We start from the raw sequence: 18,866 nt of genomic DNA on the forward strand, positions 1-18,866 counted from the left end.
TCTGGGGGTGGCCGGTTTCCCCGTATCCGACGTTAGTATACAACCGCGAACTTTGAACCCAGCGAATTATCGACAGGGTAGCTTGAAGTTCCCTGAAACATCCAATGCATCAAGTAGACTTCAGTAACTTGTTTTGGCTGTTAAAACAGCGTTTGATTTCATCGTGAATTCGTCACTGAACTCATTCCCCATCAGCATCGCCGTCCTATAAGCATTTTCCGGTTCCCATTGCTGTTTGCTTCGTGTTAACATGAGCTGATTGAACTCTCCCTGCCAAGCTTGATGGCCGGGGTCTGCCTCGAAGCCATTGGTCCGGCTCAAACTATTGGCCTTTAGCCTTGTAAAGCGCCTTATCGGTCGCGGGCCATTGGATGCATCTTCAGCCACAAACCTTCGCACTGCAGCAGCCAGGGACAGATATTCGTATTTGTTCGCTTCTGCATTTTAGGTTAGGCCCGATATGGTACAAAGGACATGGAAATGCGGACGCAAGGAGTGAGATGAGTGTCATCGAGCATGATGCCAGACACAAGACATCTGCTCTCCAGTTTCCTACTGTTATAAAGTCATCAGACGTTGCGCCCTTGAGATTGTTTCTAATTCTCACGGGGCGTGTTGGCCCTCATCGTGGCCAACGACGTAAGCGCTAGACCTTGTAAACACCACCATGGCTGAGACATGACTTACTGAGGTCGGCAAGACTCTCACTTAGGCTCCTTACCAGCAGCATTCTCTCGGCAGTGAATGCGACCGCGCATTGTACCACTCAGACACTCACTGCTTCAACTGAGACTTCAGCTGCTGTTCCTGGGCGCACACGCCGACATTGACACCGACTGTGACGGAGCAACTCCCTCTCATGACGTAGGAATATGCGTCACTACTAATCGCAGCGCTCCCTAATGGACCAACACTCAGCTGTCAGGCTCTGACTAAAGGAGTAAACCCGTGCTAGAGACATATCTTATATCCGTGGCCAATTTGTTCTTGTATCACTCCTCACTCTCTACTCAGGAATCAATATATATGAAATAGAGTGGCGTCCACATCGTTGTTGCTTTCAATTTGTGACGATCTGTAAGTTGTGACTTGTGGTCCAATCTCGATTGCATTACGCTAAGGACTCCAGCCAGTGGCTATATGTTGAATTTACAAAACCAAATCATCAGCCCAATATTTTAATGGTGTCTCAGATACTCCGTCCGATATGTACGACGTCTTTATTCACAGGAGATTTGAAGCTCTAAGAGAAGAACAAAGACACTTATTATCGCAGGCCTCCAATACGCTTTGCCGTGAACAACATAACTAAGAAGACCAAGCAGATAACGCTTGAATGAGAAATACTTACTCTTTGTGCTTGTGTGCTGAGCTATCCATCTCATAAAAGGATAGCTGTACTAGGGGGCATTGACTATGCTCCGTCGGGAGGCAATATTTCTTACTCCAAATATATGACTTACATCACGCATTCCTTAATAACAATTCACAGACTTTTCCACTGCCTGTCGGTAAACGGCTATTCAATGCCGTAACGCATCACAACTACACGGGCAGCAAACAGCACAGTGAGGATTGTTTGAGCAAATTTCTGACAGAAGACAATTATAAATAGAATAGCCCTCTACAAACATCTCCATCAGTTTGTACCAAACCCTGAGAATAAAACAAATACGAACACAACCTTTTCAACTCGAAAAAGACGCAAGAATATTCAAGGAAGCACTATGGCGGACTCCGGACCCATCAGCTGGATCAGATCGACTGACGTACATGAAAAAGTGATATTCTGGAAGTGCATGCAGTATCAAGGGGAGGCCAATTATTGTGGGAACTACAACAGTATAAAGCTCAAACAGTGCCCAAAATGCCAGTCTAGACGCGACGCTGGTGATGAAGCGGTCAATAATGTGGGGGCAATCATAGGAGTTCTTGAGTATGTTGAAAATAAGACTGGTGTAGAGCATTGGCGTTACGACTCAGAGAAGATCTAGGATCCTCGGGCAAATAAATAGGTTTTGATAGACCACAAGGAAAGCTAGGCTTCCATTTATAACATTACAACAAATGAAATTGTCGAGCTAACATTGAAAGGCATGCGAATTATAAGATAACACGCTGTTCCTAATTTAAACACCAGAACTATTGGTAATATTTAATGGAGTTGAAGAGCCAGTACGACTCTTTGAAAGCCTCAGGATGGTTAGTGACATAGTCATCACAGGTCTTAGATCCAGTAGAAGCCTTGCACTCTTCATTCCAAGTGCCTTGATCGATGTTGTCTCCACAGAATGCAGTGTTGATAATCTATCTGGATTAGCATATGACTGTATGTTTCTACTGGTAGACTTACGATGGTCTGGCCCTTGAAATACTTTCCAACATTACAACCAGAACCGCTGAGGAACTGCGAAGCAGGGGTGCGCCATTTGCTGGGATCGGGGTTTCCGGACTTGATATCGGCGGGGATGCTTTGGCGGTTGAACCAGTAGATCTTCAGAGCATCTGACTCGAGCCAGACAGCGTAGACACCTCCTTTGCCCTTGTTGAAGGCTGACCCATATGAACCAGAGGCGTGGGTGCTGCCGCAACCGTCGCTGAGAACAGAAGTTAGCTTATTATGATGTATTATGCCATGATGCACTGACTAGTTCGTGCCGTCCTCGCATTGCTCAGACTCAGTTCCGCCGTTGTTGCAGTTAGGGCGCTCGTCAAGGCCGCCGATCTTGGTGAACTTGCAAGCACCACATGTATGCAACGAGACCACGTTTTGGCTTTGGTCGTTGATTCCTTCGATGATGTCAATCTCCCCGACTGGGTCCTCGTCAAAGTTGTACGACCAGCTGCGACAAATGTTAGCTTATCAGGCCCGGCGAAGATATCCAAAGATACGGAACTCACAAGGATGGCCAAACACCACAAGAAGTACCAGGCATGTGCTCAATGTCGGCAATCAGAAGGCCATTACCATACGTAGCCTTGGACTCCAGTCGGACACTGTCTCTGCCATGTCTGGTCTTGCTTGAGCCAAGAAGCTTGGCCTTGTTCACTGAGTCAACACCGACGTAAACTTGGCCGTTGGTTGTTTTGGCCAGACCAGCAGACTGAGCTTTGCTTTTGCTCAAGTAGTTGACTGATCCGTGAGTGGGATCACCTCCGTAGGAAGGGTCGATGCTATCATAGTAGGCAGCCTATCTTGTCAGAGTTGTCCGGTTGATTGTGAGGTCAAGAACATACATCTCTGAAGTAAAATTGATCAAAGAAGTTGCTAGAGTCGTAAGTGGTCTTGAGCGAGAACTTGCGCGTAGCCCGGGCACAAGAGGCACGGGCAGAGGTCACCACCACCAATAGCGTGAACAAAGATGAATGCATATTGAGTCTTGTGAAGAGAAAGAAGTGCAGTTGGCGATGAATCAAGATCGTCGCTGGGATAGTTCAGCTTTACATACCAAACGCCTTAGCTGAAAGGATCACCGCACGGCCCGATCCTCAGTTCACCGCGGTTCAAACCTACCTCCGCCATTCGCTGCTTCGCATCGGAAACTATGCTCGAGACAAGCGTATTCCCAAGCGCCATCCTTCGCTATACACGTGCCTTGGTTGTCACTAACAGCCCCGCGAGCAAGGGTTATTAGTGCTTAGACTAACGGGGCTGAGTGGTCCTTTGGAAAATGAGCAAATTGATTCGGGGCAGTGCCAGTCATACGACGTGAGGCCATTATGTTCCTTCAGAATGCTAGGACTTGAAGGATTGTTCGAGACCGACAGACCTCATGATTCTATGGTAAAAGCACGGAATGCGTTGCACGATGTGATACAAGATGCTTAACCGGTATAGCCAGCCAGTCGCGATGAACTTGTGGCCGACGTATGTGCATGCATTGCAGAAGAACGGTTCAATTCCAGCCTGATCTGGTTCCTGGTTCGGCCCTACTAGATCCGGGATTGTTTGTGGTTGCGTAGGGCTAGCTTGGACGGGAGACCTGGGCTAAACATTGAACGGAATGGTCTAGACGAACTCAAGGTTAACGTTGCATATTCCTACGCATCAATAAGGCTCAGCATAAGTTCCTAGGGTGCCCAGCAGTACACGATATGGGATTGATTGTGGATGATCTAATTCGAATACGACTCAAGAGGCCTTCAAATGAGCGTATGAGAGAAAATTCCAAATAAAGGGTACGGAATGATCATTGGATAGAACCTAATGACAGATCCGATAAGAATACGGACAAGAACCGTTAGAAAACATGACTTGGTGCTTGGCAAAAAGATGGTGCCCGTCTTGGCGAGATCAAAGTGCCGAAGGACAAAAAACGTGGTTCCGCCCGGGATCGAACCGGGGACCTTCTCGGTGTTAACGAGATGCCATAACCAACTAGACCACGGAACCTAGCTGTTGTGCTGGAAGATTGAGTGGGAGTAAAGTCTCAGGAGCCTCAAACAGAACGACGCGCTCCGAAGAGATAAGCAGCTTAAAATTCGCGTAGAGCAGCCATGAACACCGGCTTACCTACTCCGTACGGATATTCATTGTTCGAATGGAGGAACGGGATTGGCTGGGGGTGCTTCGTCTCACTCGACGGGCTTTGTATTTGAGTGACGCGTCATTGTCAACTCCAGTCTGCAGCGGAATTCCGGGTCGCGTGATACCGTGAGATAACTCCAGGGATCTATCCTACCCTGGAGCTGTTCAAGTGGTTGACAAGTCAGAGCGATCTTGAGAAGCAGGGACATTATTTACAGGCCAGAATAAATTTATTCTTCAGCATTCTTTATCTGAACATTACATCGCTGTTATCCTGGCTTTATGTTGAGTTAAATCTCTGATGTTGTTACTGTTTTAGAGTACGTAGTACTATAGACGTCAGTATTGGGAATAAACAGCCGACCCCAGAGCAGTTTATTCACCCCGACATCTGTTGGGCCAAACCGTATCGCCATATCCTAACTCCGGGACATTGGTAAGATTAGATACTACGTAAAAGATCTCCATTTCACACCCTCGAATCTAGATACGAGAGATCTACCCTGGTGCTTAACAAGCGGATCATGCGATAAGCAACAGGAGTTCACGAGTCATCAAGCTCCGTCTCTAGGGAGAAGAGCTGGGTTAGGCGAATTTTGTGCCTTGGGACCGAGGGATTGCTAAGCTGAAACCGGATTTCGGGAAAAGTCATGACGCAACTCCGTGGCAAAAGAAATTTTAGCAAATCTCTCAGCCAATGACACTATTTTCGCAAAGTTTTCGTACAAATGTCCATGGAGTTTCCGCGGAGAGCGTCCTGACGGACTCAATCAGCTCTCCGAAACAGTCAAATTACGTAGAAAATGTGCACCATCGAATCCAAAATGTGACCTCTTGCATCTGAATAGTAAAGTTTACGACGTAGACATTGTAAACTCGTGCAGTTTCCGACTGTAACCAGTCCAAAGTAAAAAAATATCCGTATCAAGGGCCGGGGTTTATATGCTTACGGCCGAAACCCTGTGCCGGGTCCGACAAGCTAAGAGGTGATGGGCCGAGGCATAACCATAACGAGATGAAGGAGTAACCCAGAAGGTTCTAGTTTCTCGCTTGGTGATATCATCCCTTGCCGGATTTAACGTACGGACCCAGTCACCACGAGAAGCCCAAACCTGTACGGGGACTTACGGCCGTTCGGCGGATCCGACGAATCCATGCCATGGAATTGGAGAGATTTGAACCCCTTAGTCGTTAGTCGTGTTCGTTACGTCGTTGATTAATAAAAACTCTACCGTTTTGATGTGGAACCTTCCCTTGTCTTTGTTTATAAACTGCCTTGGCTCCCCGAGTCACCGATGATCGACATAGATCTTGTCTCTCACACCACAGATCGCAATAACACTAACTGACGCGGAACACCAAACGTTAATTCCACAGCCTCGATCGGTAGTTAGATTACAACAATAACGATGAGCGACTCGGAAAACATCGAAGTCCCTGCGCGGACAAGAATACCCTACTGGCGATTAGTCGCTGACCAGGCTGGCATCACACCAGAGGTTAGAGATTACAAGTACGATGGCTCAGGTACTGAGGAAGACCCCTACCGTGTGAAATGGATTCCCAACGACCCCCGAAACCCCATGGGCTTCAGCTTGGTCAAGAAGTGGTTCATCACCTTGACCGTCGCTCTCACAACCCTTGCTGTCGCGCTTGTGTCGTCGGCTTACACAGGCGGTATCCGTGAGATCATCATGGAATTCCACATCAGCCAAGAGGTGGCTACCCTGGGTGTGTCACTCTTCGTCCTGGGTTTCGCAATTGGTCCCCTTCTCTGGGCCCCTCTCAGTGAGATGTTCGGTCGTCAATACCTCTTCATCGGTACCTATGCCGCCCTCACTGCCTTCAACTCTGGCTGCGCGGGCGCACAGAACGCCCAGACCCTGATTGTCCTCCGCTTCTTCGCTGGCGCTTTCGGCTCGTCGCCTCTCACCAACGCCGGCGGTACCATCGCCGATATGTTCCCTGCCTCTCAGCGTGGTCTCGCCATGGCCATCTTCGCTGCTGCCCCCTTCCTCGGACCCGTCCTTGGTCCCATCATTGGAGGTTTTCTCGGTATGAACGCTGGTTGGCGCTGGGTCATGGGTTTCCTCGGCGCCTTATCTGGTGCTCTCTGGATTGTCGGTACCCTTTTAGTCCCCGAGACATACGCCCCCGTCCTTCTCCGACGACGTGCCTCCAAGCTCTCCAAGATCACAGGACATGTCTACGTTAGTCAGATTGACTTCGAGCGCGGTAAGATTACTCTTACCGAGTCTTTCAAGACCGCCCTGTCGAGACCTTGGGTCTTGCTCTTCAAGGAGCCTATTGTCCTTCTCCTCTCCATCTACATGGCTATCGTTTACGGTACCCTATACATGCTCTTCGGTGCTTTCCCCATTGTGTACCAGCAGAACCGCGGCTGGAACTCTGGTGTTGGTGGCCTGGCCTTCCTTGGCATCATGGTCGGCATGCTCTTAGCTATCGCATACACCATCCCCCAGAACAAGCGCTACATCAAGATCGAGCAGAAGAACGGTGGCTTCGCACCTCCCGAGGCTCGTCTCACCGCCTGTCTTATCGGCTCCGTCTGTCTGCCTATTGGCCTTTTCTGGTTCGCCTGGACCAACGATCCCAGCATCCACTGGATGGCCAGTATCGCTGCTGGTGTCCCCTTCGGATTCGGCATGGTTCTTGTCTTCCTCAGTGTTATGAACTATCTCATTGACTCCTACACCATCTTCGCCGCCTCCGTCCTAGCTGCTAACTCGGTTCTCCGATCTCTCTTCGGTGCCGCATTCCCTCTCTTCACATCTTACATGTACAAAGACCTCGGCATCCACTGGGCATCTTCAGTCCCTGCTTTCCTCGCTTTGGCTTGCGTTCCCTTCCCTTTCCTCTTTTACAAGTACGGCGCTTCCATTCGTGAGAAGTGCAAGTTCGCCGCTCAATCCGCTGCTTTCATGCGCAAGCTTCAAAACGACGCTGCTCCCTCATCCGAAGAGGAGAAAAATGACGAGACTGTTCCCGAGGAGGAGAACTTTGACGACGATGCCTCAACTGAGGTTGAGGAGCCTGCCTACGCTCCCATCACTGCTAGCAGAACAAACCACTCTGTGCGATCGCATGCTTCTCGTGCATCGCGCGCGTCGCGGGCTTCAATGGCCTCGCGTCGTAGGTCGTACGAGGGCAACCCTTACGACATCGACAGAGTCAACACCAAGCAATCATTCACATAAGCATCTCATAAAAGTTATTACTGGGGCTGGAAACCCGAAATTAATAGGTGGCCTCATAGCGTTTAATTTTACTATAGACTTTACTTCAATTTCCTTAATACCCAATTCATCTATCAATGCCATTCGTTGCAGTCAATTCTTGAGACCTTGTGATATTATCACCGTGACGTGAATGTTCGTGACAGGATGGGATTGTCGCTGGATCGCGTTCACCAATCGTCGCTCTGGTCACGGCTATGAGTCGTTGGACCCTGCGGTTCAATGCTTAATCTTGAACAAAGCCAATCAATCATAAACAGATTCTAGACTTTGCGCTTCAATGGAAAGCAGACGACCCTGTCACCATCCCATTTGCCATTTTGTGTCTACTACCCTCGAGATGTGATCCAATTCTTCGAGAAACAGCCAGGCCACCAACATAATTTCTTGCTGTTCCAGATGAGTCATCAAAAGCCTCGGTTCCGTGGTCTAGTTGGTTATGGCATCTCGTTAACACCGAGAAGGTCCCCGGTTCGATCCCGGGCGGAACCACGTTCTTTTTGGCCATCATTGCGCTTGATGCCCATTATTTTTGCTAAGCAGTTCCTCTACTTAAAGTCATTCATTATGAGACGCGTCACTTGGAAGCATTAGAAGTCTTCAGATGGTGGAAACATTCTTCTTTATCTACCACCTCGCTTTGATCCTGTATGTCTCCACCTCATCTCAACTTGGTTCTCCTTGACACTAACACTTATCGCTTTGCTGGGCCTCACTTGCTGCCTCACTACTGACTTCCTCCACCTTCACTGGCTTTGGTTTGATGAAAACAGCCGACACCAACATCAGTCCGCACAAAGCAGTGTAAAATGCCCACATAACACGTAGACCACTGACGTACCCATGCTTGTCTGTCTCACCCTGCGCCCTGTCACTAGACACAGCAGTCAAATTGCCACCGTGGACAGTACGCTGGATAAAGACCGTTCCAACAACAATTGATACCGAGATAAAAAGGCCACGCATGAAAGTGTACGCTGACATAGTCGCCGCCATATCTCTCTGGCGGACATGTGTTTGAAGAGCGATCATAGGGTTCTGGAAGAGTACACCGCAGCCGAGACCTGCGATAACCTCTGCTATGACTAACTTAGGCCACTCTTTGCGTTGACCGAGGCTAATGAAGAGACCGATTCCCAAAGTCATCAGCGCGGCGCCTACCAAGATGATAAGCTTGTAATTGCCAGTTTTTCCCACGATCAGTCCTCCAACACCAGTTGAGATAGACATCGGGAGGATCAGAGGGAAAAGCGTGACTCCGGATATGATTGGCGAAAAGCCCAGAACGACTTGAAAGTACAGCGGCAAGAAGTAATCGCAGGCAATGAAAATGAACGAGTGAAGGTTGGCGACAGCGAAGGCAGCAATGTTAGTGGTGCTCTGGAAGATCCTTATCGGAATGATGGGATTTTTGGCAAACTTCGCTTCCCAGACCATGAAGAGTGCCAATATGGTGACCCCAAAGACCAAGAGACAAATTACAAAAGCAGAGTTCCAGGGCGCAAGTCCACCTGAGCCAGCTTCAAGTCCGTAAAGGAAGCAAATGGTGCCACCGATGATGAAAGCAAAGCCAGGCCAGTCGAGGCTGCGAAGTCCGTCGACGAGAGGTACCTTCTCAATGTCGACGTTGAGCAAGAAGAACAGCCCAATCAGTGCGATACCCTCAAAGGGTAAGTTGATGTAGACTGGTCATATCAGCAACTCTCTCCTTAGGGGTATGCGGTGTTAACCTACAGCACCATCTCCATGTAACTGCCTGAGAGAAGACACCACCCAGTACGGGTCCAATGGCTCCAGCGACGCCGAACACTATTCCTGTTATGCCATAGTATTTGGCACGATCTTTTAGAGGAAATAAATCTCCGATCAGAATGGTTATTAGCACCATACATCCGCCACCTTAGTCCAGTTAGCGGGCTGAAATCGTTGTTTGACAGAGCGTGCTTACCTCCAAGACCTTGAACAGTCCTTCCTCCGATTAACATGCCACTTGAGTTCGCCAGAGCACAAATGAGACTCCCGGCCATGAAAAGACCAGTGGAAGCCATCATACTAATCTTGCGACCGACGATGTCAGACACCTTCGCCCATACAGGCGTCACCGCTGTCGTGGACAGGGTGTACGAGGATCCAATCCAGGCATATTCGCGAGCTGATACATGTAGTTCTTTACCAATAGTCGGAAGTGCCGTTGCCAAGATAGTAGTATCCAATGCACAGAGGAACAGTGTCAAACAAAGAGAAAGAACAACAAGACGCCGCTGAAGTGTCTTCATGGGCGGAGGCTCGTACGATGCACCCGTCTCAACGGGCTGGAGGCGCTCGCCGACAGAGTCTTTCTCGTTTGGCTGTGCATCTTGAGATGGCTGTGACTGTTGAGGCTCTGACATGATACGCGTGAGGTTGCAGCCGAGAAATCGATCGAACAGAAACCCGCGATTTTGTAAACAGGAGATTATTGAACGAACCACTTATTCGAGGATTAGGTTGCGTTGGTTCGGCTCGCTTTCGGTTCGGGATGTAGATTCCGGGAGGGTTCCATGATCTTCGTGGTAGCGTGCCGATGAGAACGGCAACTAGGGATTGTGCGATTGGCCCATGAGACAAGGAGAGAGGTAGGGAAGGTTAAATATTCTTATTTATTTATTTATTGTTCAAGGAGGCTGCGGGCGAGGAACGCTTTGAGTTGAGATGGACTGAGATCCCCATTTTCTTGGGGTTGTGTAGCACCGCGACGGGATTACAAAGCGCGATGCCACGAATACAACGGATGCTGCCTTGCAGTGGAATAATCTACTCTCTGACCGTGTCACTAAAAGCTTGTCGGAGATTCTAAATTGAGATAAATTACCTAAACTTGACAATGCTACTCTGAGGTAGATTTCGGATTGAAACCTCCAACTTAATTTGGACCGTTGGGTTACCCTTGTGAACTCAATCTGAGTGCTGAACTTTCAGTGCATGCAGTGCACTGTCTCGCCTGTCTCCAGTATATCTCCCTGCGGCTGGAACCAGCAGATATTGACACTCACCCGAGGCCATTCAATGTGCACGGCGGAGAAGTCGTGAATTAAGATGATTGCAACGCCTAAGCTTCCAAAGATTTAGATCTATTAGGCGGATTGCTCAAATTGGAAGACAGAAACCTCTCGCTAGGTAGGCTGACGCCTCGATGATGGCAATCTTTTGATGCCCGTCTGCATAATTCACTGTTCCACCATGTCGGATACCAGCAGTACGCCTACAAACTTTGCTCCGATGACCAACGTATTTCTCACCATCTCTCGGGCGACCAATTTCTTACAAATTTGGATGATAGAACTCACCCTATTCATGGCAAAATTGAAATCGCGACCGCGCGTATCAAGAGACTATGAACACAGCCAGCCGTGGCCCTGGGCTCGAGGGGCATACTGACGCTAAGGATTGCAGACTCACCAACCTCAGCAGCGCAAGCTTCTTGAGGTCTCTCAGAGGATGCAAGAAGAAGTGATTTCGGACGGCCGATACGATTAGATAACCATGAGACACCCTGAGGACAAATAACGCCTCAAGTTTGACCAGTATTTTACATCTGGCCACGAGTCAAATCGGCCAACCCCAGACTCAGCGACAAACCTACCCCTCGATTCGGTTCAGTAGTTGACCTTTTCCGAACCGAATCGAACCGAAGTTTAGCGACGACGCCTCCTCAACGACTCAAGAGTTCATCTCCAATGAAAGCGAGCACAATTGAACATGACCAAGTTAACCCAAGGCCTCGAACTTCGTGGGGGCTATCTAGTCTCTATTAGGAGACCCCAGAGTCAACCCCGCAAGAAAATATTCCTCTGATCTGAAGCCGCGAAGCTCTTCCGCGATTCGGAGATACCCAGACAATGCGGGGGACATGTTTTTAGTGCACTGTACCCCGGACGCTCACTGCGATAGCGCCCTGTGTCATGGTTATCTGCGGGGGATACAAATTGTTGACGACACCCTCGGTCCCGTCTCGCAGAGACGCAGAATCTCTGACTGAGCTCACGGCTTCATTCTGTGGTGTCAATTGAATCGGGCCTCATATTATTGCACTGGAAACTGAGTTGCGAGCTTGAAAGAGACTACGTCGTCAAGACCTTTCTACGTTCATCCTGACTTATCCTGAATATCCCAAAGCTGTCTCAATCCTTTCCATTCGTAAGGATCGCGGTACCAAGTTTTCTACCATTGCCTACCGACTAAGCCAAAATGGATACGGCATCACAAGAACAACCTCTCTCACCGAGACCGCCGCGATCAAAACGTGGCCGTTTATCACTAGCTTGCACACAATGTCGCAAGCGAAAAGTGCGATGCGACGCGACAACGCCCAAGTGTCGCAACTGTGTTCTCCGTGGCGACGAGTGTGAGACCTTTGATCCAAGAAGACCCAATGGTCCAGCTGTGCGCAAATGGCCACATAAGAACTCACAGAGCATATCTACAATATCGCCGATCCAGCGCCGGGCTTCAATTGCGACCGCAAGCCAACAGAGCTCTCCCGCGTCTTCGATCGTGGGGTCGCAACATGCAGGGAATAAAGAGAGGAACCCATCATGGATCGAGCGCGCATACCAGGAGAGTCAGAGCACGCCTGATAGTGGTACAGATGTGCACACGAATGACAGCCCTGACGTGGTTATGAACACTGATGAGTCGTCGCATCGCATCAAGGTCAGTCAGTATTCGGGCTTCGTCTCACAGCTGCATACTAATTGAGCTTGCGTGCAGTACATGGGCTCCAGTAGCCTACAATGCCTCACCCGTTTCATCGACCTCTTCCTCCAGCGACGCGGATTTGACCCAATTGGCAGACATTTCCGATGGGGAATGTGCTTCACAGAAGAATACGCTCTTCCATTAGTGCCAATCCTTCCAGATCTTCCCAGCATGTCAGTCATGGAGCCCTGTTTGAAGAAATACTTCAGTCGCACGCACCCTCTCATCCCCGTTCTCGATCATACCGCCTTCATATCCGACGTTCTGCGATTTTCCGAGATGCAGCAAACATCACCGACTGGGCTCCAAGGTGCTGTGACCTCAGTCGATGCGCCGGCCCTTGTCGCAGTCTACGCAGTATTGAGCATCGGAATGGACGACCACGAAGGCCAAATATCGCCAACGGCAACTGGATATCTTACTGGGGCCTATTCCCTAGTGAGCCACTTATTGAGCTTCCCATATATGAGCTCGGTACAAGCGCTTGTCTTACTCGCAATCGCAATGCGTGCAAGAGGTAATTAACCACTCAAATCCTCAGGCCATCCTCGCCCGACGTCTCACACGTTGAGATCCTTCTCATCCTTCTCATTAAATTCTCAGAATAGCGACGCTGACAATCTATACAGGGAAGGACGGCCAATGCTGGCACCTCCTCGGCCAAGCCATACGAATTGGTTACTCCATAGGCTTCCATCGCAAGATCGTCATATCCAATCCAAACGAGGATTCCAGCAACCAAGTCGACCGACAATTACATTCCCGGGTCTGGTGGGCATGCTATGCTTTGGAGAAGTCCATGCAATTGGAGACCGGTCGACCGAGCGCGATTGAGATTACCGATTGCGACCAACCATTGCCTGACAAAACCAGCGGCCTCGATCCCTGTTTCATCAGATGGGTGTCGCTCTCTTTATTGGTGGGTAAGATTAGTGAGCACATCTTTCAGCGCAGAGCAGAGACCGCTTTGGAGTTTCTGTCGGGCATCTCAGAGCTAGATCAGGCACTTGTGGACTGGCTTGACGAGGCATCGGAAGATGCGAAGGCGAACCAGAGCGCATCCAAAAGCTCGGAAGAGCGATCATTTGCTGTTTTTCTGTCTCTGCAATTCCATCAAGTAAGATTCTTCTGTAAAATCAACACTTCATTACTAACCTATATGGAACAGGCTCAAATTACTCTTCTACGAGCATCTCTCCTCTTCCCTGAAGCCTCTTTCAGTAACGAAGTGCAAAAACACGAGGCAAAGATTAGTACAACACGACTACTGCAAAGCCAAACAACCTGCGTGGAAGCTGCAAGGTCTATCATAACGCAAGTCGCAGAGTTTGCAGATTCCCAGCCGGAATTCCCACTGCTAACGCCTACGCCCACTTTCCTTGCTGCTACAACCCTCGCGCTGCAGACCTTCAAAAAGCCTCACAAGCGCATGGGCCGTAGTGACGGGGAGCTTGTACGCATCGCATCGGACTATGTGGCAGACTGTTATCGGAGAGTCGGGCAACACAGCGAATTCGTGAAAGGCGTGCTTGAATTGACGCGGCGGGTGAACCAAGTCTTGTCGGGCGATAATAGCTCTTCTGTTGATCAAACACAAAGACCTCCACAGCCAGACTTGCAGGCCACAAATAACGACCAGAGGATGCTATCACCAAATCAATTTGGTGAGGTCGGGACCGATTCATTCGTGTTTGATCCGTTGGAGTACTTCCAGGATCCCTTCCAGGCTATGCCTTTGGACCACTTCTGGGCTGTGATGGAGAGCGACTTTGCCACGATTGGAGATCAAGGGATGTGCTGAGATGGATGGCCAAAAGACTCCCCGAGTTCATCATGAACGTACCTGAGAATATTGTGACTTCAGACTAGATACCCTTCGCAGTAATGAATTGATGAGAGCGTCTGCTTTATATCCCCGTGGCAGCAGATCCAGCATAGGTGACTTGACAGAAGGAGGGAACGTATCAAAGAAAAGTAGTAGGTCGCCCACGGGTGCATGCCTGCTATAAAACTCCAGGTGATCGTCCTCGTCGGTTTCAATCCCATGCACACCGAGCCGAGCCGCTCGGACTCCATGATATGGGCTTACTGTGTAAGCTGATCATACGTGAGAGGTTCGGCAATTGCCTATCATCATTGGAAAGGCTGTCTGTTGACTTACAGGGGACACTCTTTGGGGGAACAATGGTTCCTTCTTGTAACAACTTATGATGCCCTTACCAAGGTTAGGTAAACTAGATCTTACTTTTGTACTAAGATCTAATAGGCTTACGACGATGTTCCTGATACTTATATCGCAGTAATGAAAGATTAGATTGGCATATCATTGTCGCAGATTACGGCTCGAGGCTCTTCCTCCGTCTTGGAATGCGCAAAGCACGATTCTCGCATTTATTCTCGACCAACGTTAAGCTACCATAAACACATATAAAGTAGCTCAAATACTAGAGTAATATCCCCAATGCTGTGCCCAAGGCAGGGAGACTCTTGGACCTCGCACCAGCAAGTTCCTCATGTACCAGACCATGTCGACGAGATGGAATCGCATGCAGAGCATAACGGGCACGCAAAACCAGCGAAGTCATACTGTATAGTTATGATCTGAAAATCAGACAGTAATGGTGACTGTAGGGTTCTTTACGTGGAATCATGTCGCGTAATGCGAGCTGTTGGAGCCTCCCAAGGAATATTTGACCCGCCAACCGTTTTCTAGCCCACTTGCGAGGCGAGATCCGTAACAACATGGCCAAATGTCCAGCAGGGGACCGAGATCAGAGCCTCTCTGTACACTTTGCGGACTCGTCCACTCGGTTGAACTCGGTTGGTTCGGTTCGGACATGGCACTCTATTCCCTCATTGTTGATCCTGCATTACCCCAGATTTTAGTCTGCGCACCAATATTTTGGACGCTGTGGGGCCGAAGAGCCGCTTCTTCAATCTTGATATAAAGAGGAATGGGAGTTTCAACCTTCGACTTCAGTCCAAGCCAACAGGCCACCACCAAAGCATCATCTCAAGCAGGTATCAGCACACAAGATGGCTCCTTCAGCAACTACCACCACCACAGCTACTGAGGAGCACCCAACCCTCACCCTCCGCCCCGAGGGACTTGAGCGTATCGTGATCGATGGTAACAATAGAAGATATGGTGATTGGAGAGATGATCTCGTCCGTGATGGATATGCCGTCGTCAAAGGCGCTATCCCCAGGGAGCGAGCTCTGAGCTACGCTAACCGTATGTACGGTCTTATTGAGAGCTTGTAAGTATACGACCGCATCGCAATTCACGAAGAGTTTACTGACAATTCTCAGCGGCCTCGGATACAACCGGAACGACCCCTCAAGTGTTCACCCCGACAAGCTTCCCGTCATCAACGAGAAGGGTATGCTTCTGAACTACGGTGCCGCCCACGAGGACTTCGTCTGGGGAGTTCGATCGGAACCTGGTGTTGTCGGAGCCTTTGAGAAGGCCCTTGGATCTGAGGATCTCATTGTTTCTTTCGACGCCATCAACTACGGCTTTGCGAACAGAGAGAACCTCCCTGAGAACAAGCCATGGCCTCACCAAGATCAGGACCCTGATGTTCCTGGATTCCGCTGCCTGCAAGGACTCGTCAACCTTCTTCCCAACGGTCCCAACGACGGCGGTCTCATTGTCGCTAAGGGCGGCCATACCAAGAGCAAACAGTTCCACGACGAGATCCGAGGTACTGAAGAGCGTATTCCCGCCTGGACTAAGGAGTGGTACGGATTCACAGACAAGGGAATGAAGTGGCTCGAAGAACACGGCTGCGAGTGGTACAAGGTCGAAGCTGAGCCAGGTGACTTGATCCTCTGGGATTCCCGAACCCCTCACTACAACATTCCTGTGAAGAGCCAACAAGATCGCTTCGCCATCTACACTTGCTTCATGCCTGTGTCTGAAGCATCCCAAGAGGATCTCATCCGCAAGAAGGATGCATTTGAACGAAGAGTTGGCACAACAGTGAGTTCATACCTACTTGTCTAATTTGCTTCCAGTACTAACAAGTCTAGCACTGGCCCAACGCTCGCCACCTCGGCTCTAATGAAGCCAAGCGCAACGGCAAGCCTGACCACGTAGTACGCGATAGACCCCTGCACGAGCCCATTCTGAACGAGAGGGCTTTCAAGTTGACGGGTATTCCTTATATCAAGGCATCGGCTAGCTAGAGACGAACCATGGCGAGCATATTCGAAGGAGTTTGTAGTTACTGTAGCATAAAGACATCAGAATGCATATGTTTTGTCAAAGATACAGCGCACGTTTCTACTATGAGTATCTTGTGATGGAGCGCCCAATGTAGAATAATTTGTACTGTACAAACTCATGACTGTAAGAAGGTCTCGGTATAGACAAGACTCAAAGTGAGACTGTCAATTAAATGTGTCGGTCAGGGATGGGTGGGTTGGTGGTAACTCTCGTGACCGTACTTCTCACGTAGTGAGCTGACTGGAAGAACTGACTTTGAATCTGGATAATACATGCTGGGGTTTTGGATCAAGACCAAGGCTTCGAGTCAGTTTATCTCAAACGAGAAATACCGAATTCAGTGCCGCGTTCACTCTTCATCTACGGCAACACGCGGCATGTCAATTCAAGAGAGCTGCAGCTTTTGTCATTCCACCATATCTTATAGAGAAGTTAGCTTTGTCTAGTGGAGTGAGGGGTTGAGCTTGCAGACCGATCTCGGTTTGTGTTGCAGTAGTCTCTTCGGTTCGATTCGGTTCGGACTCGGTTTGATGCTCCGTTGATCTTCGGAACACGCGATGCTACCGTACCCAGCGTGACCCCTAATGAGACCCTTGGCATCACCGTATAAGATGCGATTGGCAAGATCAATATCATTGTTACTGGCACCAAAAATTTAGGCGCAATATCTCGATACTATACCAAATTTATCATGGGAAGCATGCCTGAGCTACATGTTGTGATTGTTGGTGGAGGCATCGCAGGTCTCGCGACTGTAAGTCTGGCGAACCTCAGAGGCCCTAAGACCCTTAGCTAACTAGTTCCAGGCTTTTGCTCTAAGGCACCCCAACAGGCGCATTACTGTGCTTGAGCGCTCACGCCTCCTACGCGAGGTCGGCGCTTTGATCTCGCTACAGCCCAACGCTAGCAAGATCATCACCAAATGGAAACTTGACCCTTTCCTTGAGAGTGCTGAGCCTCAAGCCGATCAAGGCTTCAGAATCTTTGATGCAGATGGCAACTTGGTGAGAGAACTGCCCTTCCAGAAGGGACAGTTCGGTGCCGAGCGAAGGCTTTACCACAGACAGGATTTACAAGCAGCTCTGGGAACTGCAGCAACAAGCGAAGAGGCGCATGGTGATCCTGTAGATGTTCGCACAGGTTGCCAAGTCGCGAGCGTCGACTGTGATGAAGGCATTGTGACACTGGACTCGGGCGAGAAGATTCACGGCGACCTCGTCATTGGTGCCGATGGTATTCATAGCGTTGTGAGAACTGCTGTGGTAGGCGAGAAGAGGAATGCTCTACCGACTGGCACATCAGCGTATCGAATGCTGATACCAACGGAGAATCTGGAGGGGCTCTCTCTACCGAACCAACTCCTGGATCCCCGAGTGCCCAAGACAACCATGATCATGGGTCACGATCGACGAGTGATCATGGGACCTGGCAGAAACAGCAAACTGTACGGTATTGTTGCTTTAGTGCCAGACGAAAAGCTTGCGGAGGAGAGCTCAGACAGCTGGGTAGCTCCTGGAAGTATTGAGAAGTTACTAGAAGCTTATTCGGATTTCCCCTCATGGCTCCACGATATCTTCAGAGCAGCCCCAGACATCGGCTTGTGGCAACTTAGAGATATTGATCCTCTGCCACGTTGGGTAAAGGGCCGAACCATCCTGATTGGTGACGCTGCTCATGCCATGCTCCCTACCCAAGGCCAGGGTGCATCACAGAGCATCGAGGATGCGGAGGCTGTCTGCGCGTTTTTGGTTAACGTTCAGTCGAGGGACGAGGTCGGTGCTGCTTTGGAAAGAGTATTTGCTGCCAGATACGATAGAGCATCTCTGATCCAGAAGTTTAGCAGGGAGCAGGCGAAGCCAGCAACTGACGGGGTGAGCAAGAAGGTGAATCTTGATCCTGCTCAGTTTATGAGATATAATTGTGATTATGATGGAGCTGAGGACTGGGAAGAGCGTCAGAAGAATGGAACGGCAAACCCTTGACGACGTAGGTAGCTAGTAAGAAATTGATTGATACCTATATCTTATTTCATATCTGTATAGACCTGTGATATCTTGGCTTTACGATGAAAAATGTGCCATTTTCTTTCTTATATGGAAGGGATTCAGTAACT

At 49.4% G+C, this 18,866-nt stretch overlaps 6 protein-coding genes across 6 annotated transcripts; 4 read left to right on the forward strand and 2 right to left on the reverse strand.

Annotated features, from left to right (window-relative positions):
* Positions 1 to 2,142: 2,142 nt before the first annotated feature.
* FSUBG_4019 (mixed-linked glucanase precursor MLG1) lies at positions 2,143 to 3,372 on the reverse strand (the record flags this gene model as incomplete). The annotated part of the gene is made up of 5 exons (XM_036681963.1): positions 2,143 to 2,307; positions 2,354 to 2,597; positions 2,649 to 2,843; positions 2,902 to 3,191; positions 3,238 to 3,372. The coding sequence occupies 5 exons, from the start codon at positions 3,370 to 3,372 to the stop codon at positions 2,143 to 2,145; spliced, it is 1,029 nt and encodes a 342-aa protein (XP_036540326.1).
* Positions 3,373 to 5,937: 2,565 nt separating this feature from the next.
* On the forward strand, positions 5,938 to 7,746 carry FSUBG_4020 (major facilitator superfamily transporter; the record flags this gene model as incomplete). Its single annotated transcript, XM_036681965.1, has 1 exon — positions 5,938 to 7,746. The coding sequence occupies one exon, from the start codon at positions 5,938 to 5,940 to the stop codon at positions 7,744 to 7,746; it is 1,809 nt and encodes a 602-aa protein (XP_036540327.1).
* A 726-nt stretch (positions 7,747 to 8,472) lies between these two features.
* Positions 8,473 to 10,175, reverse strand: FSUBG_4021 (major facilitator superfamily transporter; the record flags this gene model as incomplete). The annotated part of the gene is made up of 3 exons (XM_036681966.1): positions 8,473 to 9,470; positions 9,520 to 9,600; positions 9,734 to 10,175. The coding sequence occupies 3 exons, from the start codon at positions 10,173 to 10,175 to the stop codon at positions 8,473 to 8,475; spliced, it is 1,521 nt and encodes a 506-aa protein (XP_036540328.1).
* Positions 10,176 to 12,012: 1,837 nt separating this feature from the next.
* On the forward strand, positions 12,013 to 14,323 carry FSUBG_4022 (STB5-transcription factor; the record flags this gene model as incomplete). Its single annotated transcript, XM_036681967.1, has 4 exons — positions 12,013 to 12,477; positions 12,535 to 13,039; positions 13,152 to 13,639; positions 13,691 to 14,323. 4 exons carry the CDS (start codon positions 12,013 to 12,015, stop codon positions 14,321 to 14,323), a joined length of 2,091 nt encoding a protein of 696 aa, XP_036540329.1.
* A 1,235-nt stretch (positions 14,324 to 15,558) lies between these two features.
* On the forward strand, positions 15,559 to 16,713 carry FSUBG_4023 (uncharacterized protein; the record flags this gene model as incomplete). Its single annotated transcript, XM_036681968.1, has 3 exons — positions 15,559 to 15,782; positions 15,835 to 16,507; positions 16,558 to 16,713. 3 exons carry the CDS (start codon positions 15,559 to 15,561, stop codon positions 16,711 to 16,713), a joined length of 1,053 nt encoding a protein of 350 aa, XP_036540330.1.
* Positions 16,714 to 17,444: 731 nt separating this feature from the next.
* FSUBG_4024 (salicylate 1-monooxygenase) lies at positions 17,445 to 18,735 on the forward strand (the record flags this gene model as incomplete). Its single annotated transcript, XM_036681969.1, has 2 exons — positions 17,445 to 17,507; positions 17,560 to 18,735. The coding sequence occupies 2 exons, from the start codon at positions 17,445 to 17,447 to the stop codon at positions 18,733 to 18,735; spliced, it is 1,239 nt and encodes a 412-aa protein (XP_036540331.1).
* Positions 18,736 to 18,866: the final 131 nt, after the last annotated feature.

Source organism: Fusarium subglutinans, assembly GCF_013396075.1.
Source record: "Fusarium subglutinans strain NRRL 66333 chromosome Unknown NRRL66333_c0000036, whole genome shotgun sequence".
Lineage (NCBI taxonomy): Eukaryota > Fungi > Ascomycota > Sordariomycetes > Hypocreales > Nectriaceae > Fusarium > Fusarium subglutinans.